Source organism: Sphaerodactylus townsendi, linkage group LG07 (genome assembly GCF_021028975.2).
Source record: "Sphaerodactylus townsendi isolate TG3544 linkage group LG07, MPM_Stown_v2.3, whole genome shotgun sequence".
Classification (NCBI taxonomy): Eukaryota; Metazoa; Chordata; class Lepidosauria; order Squamata; family Sphaerodactylidae; genus Sphaerodactylus; species Sphaerodactylus townsendi.
In genome coordinates, this window is record NC_059431.1 from 73,609,744 (window position 1) to 73,628,939 (window position 19,196).

The 19,196-nt window shown below is 46.8% G+C and overlaps 1 protein-coding gene across 5 annotated transcripts in view; it reads right to left on the bottom strand.

Annotated features, from left to right (window-relative positions):
* The window catches only part of CEP78 (centrosomal protein 78), a 60,222-nt gene that overhangs the window by 34,303 nt on the left and 6,723 nt on the right, over window positions 1-19,196 (bottom strand). Inside the window, exon 1 of one of the 5 annotated variants that reach the window (XM_048504044.1) lies at window positions 1,462-1,593. The exons of 3 other annotated variants lie outside the window; for them this stretch is intronic. Coding sequence is in view for 1 of the 2 variants with exons in the window: in XM_048504043.1 (XP_048360000.1) it covers window positions 1,327-1,364 (38 nt within the window). In the remaining variant the exon portion in view is untranslated. One more of the 5 variants, XM_048504043.1, reaches the window with a different exon arrangement.

The window sequence follows — 19,196 nt, forward strand, 5'->3', positions numbered from 1 at the left end:
TCAAAAATTAATGCAGTTACAGTATATTCATATTATTAATAAAGCCAATGCATGAAAAAAAGAATTCTATTATGGTACACATGGTATGTCTGTTCAGTAGCAAACCACTTCATGCCTACAAACAAATAAGCACAGACAACCAACGCAAACCCTATTCCCAGGCCAGCCTTTAATAAATACAGATTCAATGTTTTGGTGAGGCCAACACATATGTGAATATCTCACCATCATTGCCAACATGAGCTGCAATAAAGTGCTCACCAGGGATTTGCATTAAAACTTTTTAAATCCTGTGCTTCAGCTCGGGAGTCTCAGCCCATGACAGTGGCATGGTGCCGATGGGGACATCTGGGGCGGCTTGTCCCGGGCGCACCCCTGCCAGGTCACCTGAGTGAAGTAGTGCAGGCGCATGCAGCCGCCACCCTGACACTACCTCCGTCTCCCCTCAGCCAGCCCTTGCCTAAGAGGCAGGGCTCGCCTCTGCCTGAGGGGTGTGCAGCCGGTTCCTCAGGCAGGGGCTGGTTGAGGGAGCCGAAGGTGCCAGGATGGCAGCTGCAGCATGCTCCTTGCTTCCGGCTCTCATGTTGTGGGAGACGGCAGCACGGGGCAGGGAAATCCCCTCTGCCCAACAGAAAAGGCAGCTGCCTGCTCCTCTGGGAGCTGCCCCCTCTCGTGCTGCGGGAGGTGGCGGCGCCAGACAGGGAAACCCCCTCTGCAGGACAGAGGAGGCAGCTGCCTGCTCTGTCTGGCTGAGGGAAAATGGTGGCTGGGGCCTGCCCAGTGCCACCACCTCTCACACTGAGGGAGGCAGCGGCGCCAGGCAGGGAAACCCCCTCTGCCGGACGGAGGAGACAGCCACCTGCTCAGTCTGGTGGAGGGGAAATGGCGGCCCCGGCCTGCCCAGGGAAACCCCTCTGTATGACGGAGGAAGCCGCCTGCTCTGTCAGGCAGAGGGGAAATGGTGGCGGTGGAGGTATGGCATGAGGCAGAGGGGGGAATGGCAGCCGTTGAATTATTTGCCCCCCTCATGGATCCCCATGCCACACCATACCTGCTGCAAGATACGGTAAGTGGTGGCACGGGGGGGAGGGGTGTGGTGCAGGGGTGGGGGCGGAAAACTCGCATGCTGCCCCAGTGCAGCTTTGGTCAGCTATGTCTCTGGCCCAGGAACCCTTTTCTGCCCAAATATGCCAACTCTACCCTATGGGACCAGCCTCCCTGCTAAGCTAAGCATTTACCCTCCCTGCTAAGCATCCAGAGGGAAAAGTCACACCGTATATACAGGCATCAAATATGCATAAAATATGCCAGAGGGAAAAGTCACACCGTATATACAGGCATCCAATATGCCTACATACAGGCATTAAAAAAAACCCCAACTAAAGCCTTTCTCAGAAAGGAAATGACAGCATCCAGGTCGAAGTTTGCTTGCTGAATTCTTCCCCATTCAGCTCAACCTACAGGTTTCCGCAGTCACAGCCAAAGCTCGGACCCGCGACGTGGGGAAGGCGAGCGGATGCGAAGCAATACGATGAAGACAAGGACGACGACCCCACCCCCTTTAGCGCGTGCAAGCGTTCCCTTGGTTTCCCAGCAGTCTCCACACACATACCCACCACTTCCCCCACGTGACCGAAAAGTGGGCTCTCTGATTGGCTGCTCGCAAATAGCGGTTGACTCCAACATCACGTCCTTTCTTTACCCCTCCTGCCAAACGAAGTGGTGTTGTTTCTCACAATAGCAAAATCGCAGAGACCGACACGGTCAGTGAGAGGTGGAGACGATTCGGCAGCATCTTCGCCCAGCGAAGCCGACAACACAAATCTCACAGGTGAAACACACCCACCTTTGGCTAAAGTCCGCCACGCCCCCTCCACTCATCAGCAACTCCGTGCTTGCACGATGTAAAAGCCACTGAAGCCGCAGCAAAGATTGGTGGTTCTGACCACTATAGGAATTATTTTTTACTCAACCCGGTCTCCTTTTTCAAGTCTGAATTCTTCTCCATTCCGTATCATCACATAAGTATTAGCATCACATAAGTATTAGCAACATATAAATCAGAAAACAGGGTTACATAGTTTAAGATAAAATTGCAAAATACAAATTTATTGAAAGAGAAAAAACGGAAATAAATCCATCAAATCCACCTTGGAATCCCTTAAAAATATGGGAACAGTAATAAAAAAGTCCTAATAAATTATTATAATAATAAGCAAATAATAAGCAAATTAACACCACTATATGTCTTCACATATAGTTGGCTCAGAATTTAACAAATAAAAAAGCTTTAAAATATCAGGAAGTCCAACTCTAGATTAAAATGAGGTTTATAAAAGTCTCCTGATCACCTCATAAAAAAGACAGTTAAAAAAGATGTGCATTACAGTTTCAACACCATCCACCCCACAAAACCACATCCTCTCTTCCCGAGGGGCATTATGAAACCTTCCATATGGTCATGTAGAATCCATAAGGGGTCTCAACCTGCAGCTCTCTGGATGTTCATGGACTACACATCCCATCAGCCCCTGCCAGCATGGCCAATAGTGCAAAAAACAACCCAATTGGCCATGCTGGCAGGGGCTGATGGGAATTGTAGTCCATGATCATCTGGAGAGCCACAGGTTGCAGACCCTTCTAGTGAGTGAATCCTTCTCATTTCAGAATTCTATGTGCATTCTGTATTCTTTTCTCAATCCCGCAATTGCCATTTTGCAGTTGGAAAATTCTTGGAGATTTGGGGGCAGACCTAGTAGAACCAAGGCAAAGCAAATTTTGGTAAAGGGAAGGAGCTCAGCAGGGATGCAATACAGCCAACAAAAACATCATTTTCTCCAGGAAAACTCATCTCTGTAAGCTGGAAATCAGCTGAAATTCTAGGAGCCCTTCAGGACTATTGGGTTAGACTGGAAAATTCCTGGAGATTTGGGGGTGGGGCCCAGAGAGGGCAGAGTTTGCAGAGAGACCTCAACAAAATATACTACTATAGTGTCTACTCACGACAGGTCTCTGTAGTAAGCTGAGCAATTGCAATTCCAGGCAATCTCCAGACTCCACCTGGAGATGGCCAACATTAACAATAATGTTGCCAGGTGTCTGGTATTGACCTAAACAGACTGATATTTTCACTCACTGACCAGGCATTGAAATGTCTGGTATTTTTTCAGCTTTTACTGAACAATCAGTAAAAGCACTGGACCAGCGGGGTCAACTGGCAACTTTATCAATCCCAAATAGTGCAAAAAACAAAACCCCAAATCAGTGTTTGGGCTTGAAGAAAATGGTTCTGAGCCAAGGAGTACAGCTGACAGCAGCTATTGCTGTCTCACAACATGGACATGTGGCATACGTACTCCTCTTTGGTCAAACAGTGTGCTTGATGTTGCTTGCATTGAAAAAGGCAGAGCTGAGCCTTGGTATATCTGGATTAAAAAAAAAATGGCAGCCCTATCTACCAATTACTACCCAGGTTTAAGAGACTGCTCTGCTCATTTTGGGGATTAAAAATGGAGGCGGATTCCGCATGGACCAAAAACAGTGGTGTGAAATGGTGTAAAAGGGTTCAAAACGGTGTAAAAGGGTTTACACCATTTTCACACCGCTGTTTTTGGCCCATGCGGAATCAGCCTTTGACTCTAGCTTCCCAAGTCTCATTACTCGGATTTTGAATTCCATGTGGTTTTAGGACTGGCACTTGCAATTCTAAACACTAAGAAAAGTTTAACAGGATTGTCTGTTATCTGTATCTTGTTCTTCCTGACAAAAGGAAAGGTGGTAAGTAACAAGATAAAATTACCAGTACTTCACTGGCCTAGGAGAGCCTCTCTATACTCAAGAAGCTGAAGGTTGTCTGGGATGAACATGAGCTGCCACCAATGCAGATTGAGGCCACAGTGCCTGGCTTAGCCATAGCATGGCCACTGGGGCAGTTAGATGGGCATGCAAAGTGGCCTCCACCACCATTAGAACAGACAGAAGATATCACTGCCCAGTGGCATTGTGCAATGGCTGCCACTAGGACAGGCTGGGCAAGTTGTGTGATAGCCATTACCTTGCCCTAGCTCTAAACTGCCAGACCCATTCTGGGTAGCAACTGTAGCAACTGCCAGACCCATTCTGGGTAAGTTATATAAGAGCTCCTGCTACACCAACACTGGAAAATAATAGTTTTGCAAATAAATATACTAAATACATTTTACTATTTTTAAGAGGTTCCATGTTTTAATACTGAAAAACAGATTTCGTCCCTTAGTAATTTTTGAAGCTGTTAAGATCACTTAAAGCAGTCTTATTAAGGCGGCAGAACTCAGCTTGATCAAAGCAATATGCTTGGCAACAGAGCTCAGCAAACTGCACTTTTGTTCTAAAGGGCTAGCTGGTTTGCAAAACAACCTGAACTCTGTTTCAAAGTGTTGTGCTTTGATCTGATTAGATCTGTTTTGATCAACCTCAACTGTCAAAATCATGCTTTAGGAACGAAAGGAGATGGTGGACCTGCAGATTTAAATCCTCACCACCTATATGTGAATGTTGAGAAGCTGGGAAAAGCCCACTCTTTCGACTTTCCTGTCACTTTCCTAAAAAGGCTAAATGGTAACTGATATGCAGCAAGATATCGAATATGCTCATTGTAGCCTGGTGCACATATCAGCCCCACATATTCACTAAATGCACATGGAGGGGGAGTGTGAGCTAGCATGCGGCCCTGCCCCCAACAATTGCCTAGTCGTTCATGCTACCATATCCTTCACATGTTTGCCCTAGCAGACAATCAGGAGATCATGTGGAGGCAGGCGATGGGGCCAGTATGCTCTTTCCCTTCCCCACATACTCAGTGAGCATGTGGGGCTGTCATGTGCACCAGACTGCTGTTACATGATTTAGAACTGAACCGAGGGAGAAATACTGAGAGAAAAAACAAGTTTTGATAATAGAAAACAAGTTTTGATAATGGAAAACCAAGAAGGTGGGTAGCGTGGTGGCCAAGTTTGCAGATGATACCAAATTATGTAGTGTGGTGAGAACCGCAAAGGATTGTGAAGAGCTCCAAGCGGACCTTGATAAATTAGGTGAGTGGGCTAAGAAATGGCAAATGCAATTCAATGTAGCAAAATGTAAAGTGATGCACATAGGGGCAAAAAATCCAAACTTCACATACACGCTACAGGGGTCAGTGCTATCAGTCACAGACCAGGAAAGGGATTTGGACGTTTTAGTTGATAGTTCCATGGGAATGTCAACTCAATGCATGGCAGCTGTGAAAAAGGCAAACTCTATGCTGGGGATAATTAGGAAAGGAATTGATAATAAAACTGCAAGGATTGTCATGCCCTTATATAAAGCGGTGGTGCGACCGCACTTGGAGTACTGTGTTCAGTTCTGGTCGCCACATCTCAAAAAGGATATTGAAGAGATAGAAAAAGTGCAGAGAAGAGCAACGAGGATGATTGAGGGACTGGAGCACCTTCCTTATGAGGAGAGGCTGCAGTGTTTGGGACTTGTAAACTAGTCCTACTGACTGGATCCCAGCTACAGCATCTACTAATGGCACCTTAAGCATTTGTTCTACCTATTGGGGAACCACATACAATTTTTTTTAACTATGGAGGAAACTCCCTTGCTTGACGCAGGGGAACCCCATTCCCTCCTGATTCTCCTTTCAAACAATTCTGGTAAGGGAAAAAATAGTTTGTTGTCATCAACCTGAGAGGAAAATGTTTTGTTCCCTTTAGGACATCCCTTGATAGGTTTAGAGGAGGTTTGACATGAATTGGTAGGACCCTCAGCCAGGGACGTAGGTATAGATTTGGGGGGGGGGGTTCGGGGGTGAGGCCACACCCCCACCCGCCCCTAGGGCATGGCCAGCTGCCTCCCCCCAAGCCCTCGCCTCACTGGCCTAGTCAGCTTTATAAAAGCTGCTCTCCGAGGTCGAGGTCGGGGATGGCAGACTCCCCTGCCCTGCCCTGCCCTGCCCCTCCTCCTCCTGGGCAGAGGCATGGAGGGAAAATGTGAGAGCCTGGTGCAAAAATCTGAGTTTCTTGCACACACACACACACACACCTCTCGGCAGCTCAGCCAGATAAAAGTTGGAATCCACCCCCAAACAGCATCACTTTCAATGGTGTTTAAACTAGAGAGCCCAAATTCTCCTTTTAAATCCACCTTAAAGGGAGAATCTGGGGTCCCTAGTTAAACAACATTGAAAGTGATGCTGTTTTGGGGTGGACCATCCCCCACCCTGAAACAGCATCACTTTCAATGTGGCATAGTGGTTAAGAGCAGGTGCATTCTAATCTGGAGGAACCGGGTTTGATTCCCTGCTCTGCCACTTGAGCTGTGGAGGCTTATCTGGGGAATTCAGATTAGCCTGTGCACTCCCACACACGCCAGCTGGGTGACCTTGGGCTAGTCACAGCTTTTCGGAGCTCAGCCCCACCCACCTCACAGGGTATTTGTTGTGAGGGAGCAAGGGCAAGGAGATTGTAAGCCCCTTTGAGTCTCCTACAGGAGAGAAAGGGAGGATATAAATCCAAACTCTTCTTCTTCTAAACTGAGGACCTCAGATTCCCACTTTAAATCCAAGCTGATGGGGGTGGATTTAAAAGGAGAATCTGGGGAAATGTGGGGGGTGGCTGCTGTCAGGGGTGCAATTGTTAAGCTAGAAGCACCAAACTTTCAGGGTATCTTTAGGAGTCTCTCCTAATGATACCACCCAGGTTTGGTGAAGTTTGGTTCAGGGGGTCCAAAGTTATAGACCCTCAAAGGTCTATTAGCTCCCATTGGAAACAATGGAGGATGGGACACTCCCTTTGGGAGTCTATAGCTTTGGACCCCCTGGACCAAACTTCACAAAGCCTGGGTGGTATCAATAAGAGACACTCCTGATAATACATCCCAGGTTTGGTGAAGTTTGGTTCAGGGGGTCCAAAGGTATGGGCCCTCAAAAGTGTAGTCCCCATCTTCTATTAGCTCCCATTGGAAACAATGGAGGATGGGGCACCCCCTTTGGGAGTCCATAACTTTGGACCCCCTGAACCAAACATCACCAAACCCGGGTAGTGTCATCAGGAGAGTCCCCCAAACAATCCCTGAAGGTTTGGTGCTGCTAGCCCAAACAATGCACCCCCTGCAGGTCAAAAACCAAAAAAGCACTAAAATGTTTTAAAAACCCACAAACGGAGGGGCGGAGCTTCGGACATGAATGGGGGGGTTCAAACCCGAGAAACCCCCCCTTACGTACGTCCATGCCCTCAGCATCTGTGGGGTTTTGTAGGTCAAGAGCCGAAATGGTTTTAGAGATAAGGAGAGATAAATACACTAATTTGAAAAGATTGACCTGCTGGCCATCTGGGCAGAGAATGGTGCCCACCCCTGGGTCGGCTTACCAGCCTCCTCGGGGGAGATGGTACTTCCATTGGGCTAATCTGGCAACTTCCCAGTAGAGATGTGGTCGCTCTGGCCTCCAGTTTACCCTGCCGGGTTCCCGAAGAGGCCCCAGTAGCTCTGGCCTACACAGTGGTTGTCCTGGTCTCCAGTTCGCCCTGCGGGGGTCCTGATGAGGCGCTACTGGCTGAGGAGCTCCATTTGGATGCTCTGTCCTCCGATTGTCCCTGCCGGGAACCAGAGGGGCTGTGGTAGACATGGCCTTTGGGTTGGTAGACCTGGCCTCAGAAGGATCGTTTTGGGAGGTATGTGCTCTGGGGTTAGCCAAGCGAGTTCCCTCCACAGTGGATCTTAAAAAGTTTTCCTTTGGTGGGGAGAAGGAACGGGACACCATTTTAGGAACAGGAGAAAGGCGGGAAATGGAACCTAGCTCTCCTCTCAGCTCTGAGCCACAAATGGAGATAGGAAAGACTAAGACAAGATCAAAGAAGCAGAATTAAATTAAAAGGACAGAAAAAGGAAGCTAAACCAGTACTATTTACAGCCAAGTAGAAGCGCCTAGCAAAACACAGCCAAATCAGTACCAACATGTAAAAGAAAAGCCATCACAGATTATTGAAGCAGTGAGTTGTGATTATTTTCTTTTCCATACATCACAATTGCTATAGCAGTATTAATTCATGGCAAACCCTTTGTGCTTATCCAAGCATGGGCAAAGATTTTTGTGGACTAGAAAGACCAAAGCCTGCACAGCCTTCTCTATTTGCCCTAATGTGAATACCCATTCATTCCTGTGAACTAAAACTTCATAAGCTCTGAGGCCTGATTTTTTGGATGAGGCCTAAGCTTTACTTAAATCAGGACAGGGTTGCAGTGACAAGTCACTGTAACTATCATCTTTAATTGAGCAACTCTACTAGTACTGTTATTGTATTTTTATTCTCTTTTCTGTCTTCAGAAATACTCAATTAGTGGCACAGGATAGATTTCAGGCTGTTTATCATGAAGAACTACAGCAGGGAGAAAGTTCTGTGCTGACAACTGTGAGAATTCAGTACCCTGCAAAAATATTCAGCAGCAATAACAATTATTCCAGTGAGAAACAAAGCATGATACCCTCAGGGCCTTCTGTGAAGACCCTCTCCTGTGAGCTGTTCCTTAGAGATACAACTCTAGAGTATGGTTTTCCTCCAGGCTCTTTTGCTGCACCTTTCCTTTTTAAGTCTTCTTCCAAGGAGAATTTTGTTTGCTATTTCTCCCTAGTGTTCTTCAGAAAGCCAGCTGGCACTGAATGCTAAGTGGGCAAGGGAACAAAGGCACAGCTTCCAAAAGTATTTGGAACTGTTCTAGGAGCTGTTGAAGCTGTCTTTTACAGCTGTTTGCCCAGAGGCCTGGAAGAATATTTTGGACTTTTGCTAAAGGGTGATATTCCTCCTGTTAAGAGATCCTCACAGTGCCTGTAAATCTGTTTGTTGCACCTGCAAAAATAATTATCTGATTATATTAGAATCCTTGCTTGGTTTAATCTACCACTGGCCTATCACACTACTGTATGATGCTGTCTGTCATTTAAGTAATGTCATAATGGAAATACAAGGCAGGATATGCACTCTTAAAAAAATACAAAATCTAAAATCACTGTAAAAACCAAAACAGTTTACCTCTTAAAAACATATTTTATATTTTTAATTATTTATAAAAATTATATTCTGCCTTTCTGCCCTCGCAAGGACCACCAATTTAAAACATAAATAATAAAATCACATTTTAAAAATATTAGAACCATCCCTCCAACACACATCATTAAAACAACTTTGAAAAATAGTTAAAATGCACATATAAAAACAGCAATTAAAACTTCAGGCAGGAAGAAGGGGAGATGATCCTTTACTTAAAGTTATACTGGGGGAGGGGGCGATGATCATAATTCCTAGAATCAAGTTCCACAGTTTTTTAAATAATATATATCTTCTACTTACATAGATAATGTGTTTTATATAAAGCCACTAACTGAATTAGACTATAAACATAAATTGCCACCTGGCACTACTAGGGTTGCTGGCTTTGGGTTGGGAAATTCCAGGAGATTTGGATATCTGTGTCTAGGATGGCACAGTTTGGGAACAGGAGAGAGCTCAACAGGATGTTATGCCACACAGCCCACACTCTGAAGCTACCATTTTCTCCAAGGGAACTGACCTTTGCTTTCTGGAGTTCAGTTGTAAGTCTCTGAGAACTCCAGACCTGTCCTGGAGAATGACAATCCTAGTCTTCACCCACTTTCTCAAACTACTTGGCAGGTGCTAGGAAAGGTACCATCAGGTGCTTTAGCACTTGAATACATCAGCGTTCCTGTGCCCCCACCTCCTCCGCTGGCATAGTGGGGGCATTCTGGAAGCATGGCAATTGGCTGGCTTCCGCCCGGCCTTTGGCTGTCGCAACACTAGCGCCTAGAGCTTGGACCTTCTCCACCCTTTTGGATGTTGTAAATTATTAGGGCCCAATGGAGGGCTTTTCAGCAATGGGGAGGCTTTTTTGTTTGTTTGTTCTTTGCCTCTTTGTACCACCAAGAAGCCCTCTTGAAGGCAGTGAGGTGGCACTTTAGCAATTCTGTGCCCTGTCACTGGGGGCTCTGGATTGGGCTGTTAATCTGCTCCAGTGATCCAGAAATATTTAATCAACGCTTGAACACGAATCAGATTCACTCTGGGCACCATCAATGAGTCCCAGGCAAAGGATAATCAGCCAAACATGCAAGAAATCTCTTGAGCATCAGTTTCAAGTAATGTAACAAGTCATGGGCCTTGTAAAGTTCTCAGTGACAGATTGATAGAATTTTTCTAGTGAATTTTTCAAGGGCTCTGAACTCTCCCTGAGTCAGATAATCTCTCTATTATCCAAAGATATTGAACTTATCATGTTCATATCTGATCCAGCTATATAACAATCTTCTAAGTAATTTTGAATGTTATCAGTGTGACTCTGCTGAGTTTTACAAGAATCTTATTTCAGAATGTCAAACCTAAGAGGGCAGATGCATAAGACATTACCTACAGACAAACTACTTACATTTTCAGGGTGGCCTCACACAATGTGTTTCCTATTTGCATTTTTAAAACATTCTGGGAAGCAACTGAAGATACATATCTCTATGATGTTTGACCAATGGGCAGAACAAATTTGAAGAACATGTCCAACTGTACATCATGGAATCAGTTCTTCCATGACTTGGGTGGTAGCTGTAGCAGGTCTGCTTTTCCCTGTGCTACGAAGAAAATGTGGGAGTCTCTGATTCGTACAGGACAAGTTCATGCTCTGGCTCCTCCTACCCCCTGCCAGAGCATTACTCTAATTTCCAGATACTTGGTGATGAACTTAGAAGTAAGGTCGAGTATCCACAATGTGTTCGCTGCATGGTGGCGGTGAATGTCGCAGCAAGATTTCTTTTGTATTTCTTCAAGCCTCACTTTCGCTTTTCTTCAAGCCTCACTTTCGACCACTTCTAGCACAAATTTAATTTTGCTTCGCTGGGGAAATTTGCCGGTGAGCGCAGCCTTGCTTCGAACATCTTCCATCCCTCCACCCATGGCCAGACTTTCCACTCTCTCCCACTAATACATGCTTTCCCCCTTGCCCACCTTCCATGTTGCCAACTCCTCAAAGTGAAAGAAAAGAAGCTCACCCACACCAACCTCTGCATCCCATTGATATATCGATTTCTCAATACAATAATAACAAAGAGTGCTTGGAAATAACAAGCACTCTTTGCGCTCTCGTGGTAGCAGCAGCAGGAAATTGGGCGGGGGGGGGGCAGGTGAGAGAGCAGCTCTAGGACAGCATGTGGTCCATGGAATTGTTTTGGTCTTTTGTTTGGGGAGAGGTTGTCATGCAATCAAGGAACAGAGTTTCCTTGGCAAGAGTGGAAAAGAAGGTCACTTAGGCTGCTGGATCCCTTGATGTGTGGTGTCAGGACCCCCTTCCCTTGCCAGTACCTGGCTGAATTTCTCTCTCTGGCTCATTCCGCACATGCAGAATAATGCACTTTCAAACTGCTTTCAGTGCTCTTTGAAGCTGTGCGGAATAGCAAAATCCACTTGCAAACAGTTGTGAAAGTGGTTTGAAAACGCATTATTTTGTGTGTGCAGAAAGGGCCTCTGTGAGCAACTGCTCAGAAAGCAGCAGGTCTTGTGAGAGGGGAAGCAAGCAGCAGCAAGCAGGCAGAGGGGTGCATGGATGTCCCCCCCCCACCCATCTCTTTCCTGAACAGTCAAACAATTATGCTCCCTTGCATCTCTCCTCCCACCTGTTCCTCCCCCATGTTTTCGCCCCCTCCTCTTTCCCCTGCATGGACATTTTTGCAGCTGCAAGGGAGGGGAGTGAGAGAGAGGCAGCAGCAGTTGCAGACTGGTGTAGTTTAAAGACTGCTCAGCAGGGGAGTACATATGGGGTCAAATGTCCCCGGGCCGTGTCCATTTAGTCACATGGGGTGGAAAATCACCCCACACCCCTCTTCCTTCCCACTGGGTCCCGCGTGGCTGGTGCTCTCCAGGGAAGGAAGGGCCCACCCCTCTGCAGATAGCATGCTGGACTGGCTGCCCTGAGGATGTCGCTGGGCCAAACCCACCCCTTCCCCATCCACACACCTTCTGGGTTGTGGCCCCGCCGGGAGCAGAGCAAATTGGGAAGGTGGGTCCCACAGATTCCTGGTCTTTGCTGGCCTCCAGCCCTTCTCCTTGCCCCAGGAGCCACCCTGCCTGTGCCCACCCCTGCCTTCACTCCTCGGGCTGCTTGCTGAGTTTCGGGGTAAAAGAAGTCACTCCAGGGCTATAGGGCAGGAATGCATCTGTACAACAAGAACACTTTCTTGTAGTTTCTTGAAATATGGCCTTATTTTCCCCCAAACAGCCTAGAGGTGCTCACCTTGGGAGTTAGGTTACATTGCAAGCAAGAACAAGGTGCTTTTTCAGCTGCTGTTCAGCTGACAAGAGTTCCGCTAAGAGGGGAGAGGAGAGGAGGGAGGGGGCAGAATGAGGAGGAGGAGGTGGTGGTAGTGAGCCTAATGAGGAGGAAGGCTCTGAGAGTAGAGCGGTGGAGGCAGAGGACTTTCCCAGGGCTGGTTGATTATGCATTCCTGCCCTGCTCGGTGCATGCGGATCAGGCAGCTGATTAGACGCAAACTGGGCCACAGCCTTTTGCCACCCTCGCCTCCTGCAGTCATGGTCCCCTCACACTTCCCCTCAGGGAACAGCAGAGGCTAGCAAGTTGGCAACATTGTTAAAACAGCTTTAAAAAAACAGGTGGCAAACAACCTCCAAACCGGAAGAAGGAGGCAGGCAAAATGGTGGCTAGCCTCAGGGGAAAACAGAAGTTCACCTCCTCATGTGTAAATGGAGAAAAGCATGGAGGCCGCACTGCAAAGCACACAGCTGTACTGCAAACAGTAAGTGCACAAAGGGCCTTTGAGAGAAATCTGTGTTCTTTTTTTAAAAGGGGGAGCCCCTCCATACCGGCGCTTCCCAGCCTGTTCCACTCCACCGCAGGCAGTTCCTCCAGGGCTTGGCCAGGCTCAGCTAGGGCAGCTGCCCCAGACGAAGGGATACTGCTTGGCAGCAAGGTGGGTGAAGGAGAGCCCAGAAGGGCTGCCCAGCACAGCCACAGACAGACCTTTCCCGGGCTCAGCTGATCCCTGCCCCCCGGAATAAGGGCTTCCAATCAACCGCATTCAGAGCAGCTCCTCTTTGCCCCATTGGGCCTGCTCCCAGCCCTGGGGCCTCCTGTTGGGCCGATCGGAGCCTCATACAGAATGGAAGCCGCCAGCAACCCTGCCTGCAGCCTTGTCCCAAGGTAAGTGTGGGGCCCCACTCGTATCAGAGGGGTCCAGGAGACTGGCATATGCCTTCCCACACTCCTCCTGCTACCCCGTAAGACCAGCTGGGCCCGGCAGAGACCTTCTCGCCACCCCCTGCTCCCAAACTTCCACTCTCCCCCAACACTAGCCCTTTCTTGGCATCCTCCCCCCACCCCTAGCCATTCCTTCCCACCCTCCCCCGCCCTAATACTCCCCTTCCAACCCCCATTACTCACATTCTATCCCTCCCCAATCCCTAGCCACACCTGACAACCCTCCCACCATCCCAAATCTCACGTTGCCACCCTTCCCAAGCCACACCTTGCCACCCTCCCCCACTTTAATAATCACTTCCCAATCCTCCCCCAACTCTAGCCACACCTTCCAACCCTTCCTCACCCCAAGCCTCACCTTGCCATCCTCCCCCACTCCAATATTCACTATCCTACCCTTCCTTACCCTAATACTCACCTTCCAATCCTCCCCCCACACCGTCCCCCACCTTGCCTTACCTTACAACTTTACCCCCAGCCCTGGCTTCACGTTACCATCTTGCCCTACCTACGTTGCCATCTTGCCCTATCTTTCCACCCTCCCCCACCCCAAGTCTTCCCTTTCAACCCTCCTGTCATCCCAAGTCACTTCGTTCCATCTTCTTCCACCCCAAGCCATTCTTCTCCACCATTCCCCATATCCTCATCAAGATGAAAGGTGGAGGGAGTCGGAGAGGGCAGCTCCAGAGCCACCCGTGGTGGTGGTGGGGGAGGACTCAGGTTTTGCCACGGGCTCCATTTTTCCTAGATACGCCTCTGCTATAAAATGCTGTTAACTTATCAGAAAATGTTTAAAAATAGATCCTGAACCAGTAGATGGTGCTATATTGATATCTGTCCCAAACAGTTGATGTCTATACTTGGAGCTGAAGTATGCACGTCAGAATACTCTTTCACAGGTTTCCAAGCCCCCTTGAAGACAATTGTTCAATAATTACATCACTGTTCTTGAAGATTCAACATGCTAGGGTTCCAGCTCCAGATTGGAAAATTAATGCAAATGGAGGGGGGGGGGGCAGATTTAGGAAGGCAAGGGCATAATGGAGTTCACCTTCCAAAGGAGCTGTTTTCTCCTGATCTCTATAGTTTGGGCATCAGTTGTAATTTTGGGGGTGTCTCCAGGTCTCATCAGTGGGCTGGCAACCCTTTTCTCAGATGAGACTTCCTGGATGAGGCAAATTGTTTAGATCCTTTCAGATCTGGCTTTAGGCCAAGTTATGTGACTGAAATAGTCTTGGGTCATCTTCACAGATGACCTGCACTGGAAAATGGACAGAGGAAGTATGACTCTGCTGATTTTCCTGGACCTCCCATGGTGTTCTTCTGGATAGGATAGAAAGCCACTGTTTTGCAGTGATTCTGGACCTGCCTAGAGGGTAGATGTGCTATTGAGGGACAGTGGTCCAGCTTCTTGGCCTCTGGCCTATGAGATCCCATAAGGTTCCATCTTGTCCCCTATGTTCTTTACCAGGTCTTGGTTGGGAAATACCTGGAGATTTTGGGGTGGAGCCTAGGGAGGGACCTCAGCAGGGTATAATGCCATACTGTCCACCTTCCAAACCAGCCATTTTCCTCAGGAAAACTGATCTCGGTTGTCTGGAAATCAGTTGTAATAGTGAGAGATCTTCAGGTGCCACCTGGAGGGTTGCTGCAACTCTATCTTTAACATGTACATGTAACCCCCTAGTTGAGGTTATCTGGAGATTTGGTCTGAGTTGCAACCATTATGTGCACGTTGCTCACTTCTGAATGATTCCAAAGAGGCTGTGGAAACTAAGAACCAGTAACTGGAGGCAGTTTTAGAGTGGATGCAGGCTAATCAACTGAAGCTTAATCTGAACAAGATGGAAGGGCTACTGGAGGATGGAAGGTCTGGCCTAGAATGTAAGGTGTCACCCACTCTGGATGGGGTTGCACCCCTTCAAAAAGGGGGCACTCTTGGACCCAGGCCTAGCATTGCCAACCTCCAGGTGGGGCCTAGAGATCACCTGCTATTACAACCTATCTACAGGTGCTAGAATTCAGTTCCCCTGGACAAAATAGCTGCTTTGGAGGATTCATTTTTTGGTTTTGTACTCTGCTGAAGGCAACCTTACCAAGGACTAATGATGGATAAGCAGATGGCAGCTGTGACTAGGAGCGCCTTACACCAGCTTCAACTGGATAGACAGCTGTGGCCTTTCCGGGTCCAAAAAGATCTGGCCATAGTGATGCATTTCTGATTACATTTAATACATTACTGCAATACGCTCCAATTAAGGCTACCAAGGATGTAGGTAAGGGCAGGGGGTTTAACCCCCCACCACCACCACTACATGTCTGAAGCTCCGCCCTGTTTGTGGTTTTTTTTGTATTTTAAGTGTTTTTTCGGTTTTTGGCCTGCAGGGGGCGCAGTTTTTAGACTAGCAGCACCAAAATTTCAGGGATTTGTTGGGAGACTCTCAAGATGATACCACCCAGGTTTAGTGAGGTTTGGTTCAGGGGGTCCAAAGTTATGGACTCCCAAAGGGGGTGCCCCATCCCCCATTGTTTCCAATGGGAGCTAATAGGAAATGGGGGCTACACCTTTGAGGGTCCATAACCTTGGACTCCCTGAACCAAACTTCACCAAACTGGGTGGTATCATCAGGAGAGTCCCCTAAAGATACCCTGAAAGTTTGGTGCTGCTAGCTTAACAATTGCGCCCCTGACAGCAGGCACCTCCCAAATTTCCCCAGATTCTCCTTTTAAATCCACCCCCTTTGGCATGGATTTAAAGAGAGAATCTGAGGTCCCCAGTTTAAACATTGAAAGTGATGCTGTTTCAGGGTGGGGGATAATCCACCCCCAAACAGCATCACTTTCAATGTTGTTTTAACTGGGGACGTCGGATTCTCCCTTTAAGGTGGATTCAAAAGGAGAATCTGGGCTCCCTAGTTTAAACACCATTGAAAATGATGCTGCTTGGGGGTGGATTCCAGCATCACAGTGGCCGCCCATGGGATGTGTGTGCGTGCGTGCAAAACTCAGATTTTGCACTGGGCTCCATTTCCCCTAGCTATGCCTCTGCCCGGAAGGGAGAGCAGAAGGGACTGCCACCTGCCAGCTGGGAGCCCAGTGCATGGGGGGGGGGGCAGGGGGGCAGGGAAGTCTGCCGTCCCTGGCCTCGGAGAGCTGCTTTTATAAGCACTGAGGCTGGGGACGGGGCTTGGGGAGGCATGGCCATGCCCCCAGGGGCTGGTGGAGGTGTGGCCCCACCCCCTGAACCCACCCCATAAAAAATCTATACCTACGTCCCTGAAGGCCACTCTTGAAAAGCGTTCAGAAGCTTCAATTGGCGCAGACTGTTGCTGCCAGGATGTTGACCGGAGTGGGTTGCAGGGATTATATCACACTAGACTTATACCACTTCCACTGGCTCCCAATTTATTTCCAGGCACCATCAAGTTACTGGTGTTGACCTTCAAAACTGTAGTTGGTTTGGGATCAGCATACCATAACTTGCCTTATTCTTCTTAACCTTCTTGACCACTATGGCTATATCTAGATGCCCTTCTCTGCATTCCCCCACCTTCTGAGTTTAAGCAGCTGGAATTCTGAGAGATGGACATCTTGGTCATGGCACCAAAATTCTAAAGCTTTCTTCCCAGGGAGATTTATCTGCCCCCTTCTGTTGCCATCTTCTGCCAATAGGTAAAGGCTTTTTTTCCAGTTAGCATTCCCTCGGTGATCCTTCCTTCTTACCCATTGCTTTAGATCTGGTTTTAATTGTTTAAATGATGTTCTTTTTTGACTGGTATTAATAGTTTTAAAATGTGATTTTATGATGTATTAATTTGTTAGGGGAGGGGTCATTGCAGGAACAGAAAGCTGGATATAGTTTTTTGCAAAAGAAACAAAGTCACAGATAGCTCATATTGTCTTGTATATGGTTGTCAATCTCCAGGTGAGACATGAAGATATCCCACAATTATAGCTGATCTTCAGGCAAAATAGAACAATTCTGCTTGAGAAAATGGTTGCTTTGGAAACTGGACTCTATTGCATTATACTCCATTGAGGTCCCTCCCCTTCCCAAATACCAGCTTCTTCAAGTTCCACCCATAAAATCTCCAGGAATTTACCAACCTGGAACAAGCAATCCTACCCTGAAGAAGAGTTTTGGAGAACATGAAAACTTTTGCACTATTATATATAATTTGGTTCATGCCAATAAAAGTATTATGTGGACTGTTCTGGAGTTTTTTTAGATTTTTCATTTGGACTAGCATGGCTCATGGCTGACAAAAACTTTTGTCTCACTAACACCTGTTAGGATACAGCTATTAACACAGTCTTGTCACACCAGTATTCTTGGTTACTGTTCCAGATTGACTAATGCCTATCTCCACAGTTGTCCACTTCAATGGTGAACATGAGGTAGAAATTACAACAATTAAAAGCAGACTTCCCTTCTTAAAAAAAAGAAAGCTCACAAAAGCAATACCCTAGTAACACCAATCCAACAAATATGTCAGTGCACAAGGGGTTATATATAATCATATGCATTTGTAGCCCTGAGAACATTTCACTGCCTCCAAAAAGTACAAAGGTTCCTATTTGGAGCCATGCTAGTATTGGGCTGATTGCATAAAAAACTATGAAAGGGAAAAACTGAATTATGTGTGGGAGAAAAAAAACAAGGCTGGAATGGAAAGTAGAAGGGAGAAAAATAATGTGCTATACTAGCGGTTACATTATTGATTTTAAGGTTCCATCATTCAATCCTGTAAAATATTAACTAGGATGTCTCCCCTCTTAATTATGGACACATAGGACTACTAATTACAGAATATGAAGTTTGCACATATTCAGGGACATTGTCCTTTATTATTGTCTCATTTAATCCAGAGCTGAACCCTGAGACAAAAAATATATTCTGGAGCCGTACCCACATATGCATTCCAACTGCTTTGTGGAGAATCAGTATTTTTTTTTGGGGGGGGGGGGGAGAGAACAGAATTCCCGTGTTAAAATCCTAATGATGCCGTACAATACCTTCCAGTCATATCAAAGTGACTGCTTCAGCACAAAAGTTTTGCTCCAGTTTAGCCTAGACTGGATTTTTCCCAAGCATGACATTTTTGCCCAGTTATCCACTGCAATGACCATCCCACCCGGGCCACTAAATGCGATGTCCAGTCTTTTTTCTTTATAAATAAATATCTAAGTGCCAATTCATATTTGTTCCCTTGATTCTTACCCATATGGTAGCTGCCACCAGGACTATACATTTCCCCTTTATCTCGTTTTCATAGTGTGTACAAGCTTATAAGGCAAAGTGGATGGCCTATGTGGTCTCGAGGAAAATTGGGTGGGATTCCAATGTTTCTTCAAAGAAAGTAAGATTTGATTTATAACTGATAGGTAACTTCAAGGTTTTAAGCTAAATATTTACAAAATAAAATAAAATAAAACTGAGGCAACAAATACTTCGAGCACTTTACTCAACATAAATTCACTCTGACACTTTCTGGCAGCTTCTCTCTCTCATGGTTTTCTCAAATTCTCTGTCTTTATTTTGTGTAACAGCTTATTGAGGCTCTGACTTTGTATACACTGACTAATCCTCTCACAGAGCTTTGATACTCTGACTTCTCACACAGAAACCCTATCAAATTCTGCCATGCTCACACAGAGCTTTAGCTTTTTTTGACTAGAGTTTTGACACTCTCAGGCCCCTTCTGCACATGCAGAATAATGCACTTTAAATCTACTTACAATGTACTTGTGCGGAATAGCAAAATCCACTTTCAAACAATTGTGAAAGTGAATTGAAAGTGCATTATTCTGCATGTGCAGAAGGGGCCTGAGAGTGTCAGCTTCTGACTTCTCTCTAACTCCCTGACACCTTCTGCCAGTCCAGCACATCCCTCCCACATGCACACTCT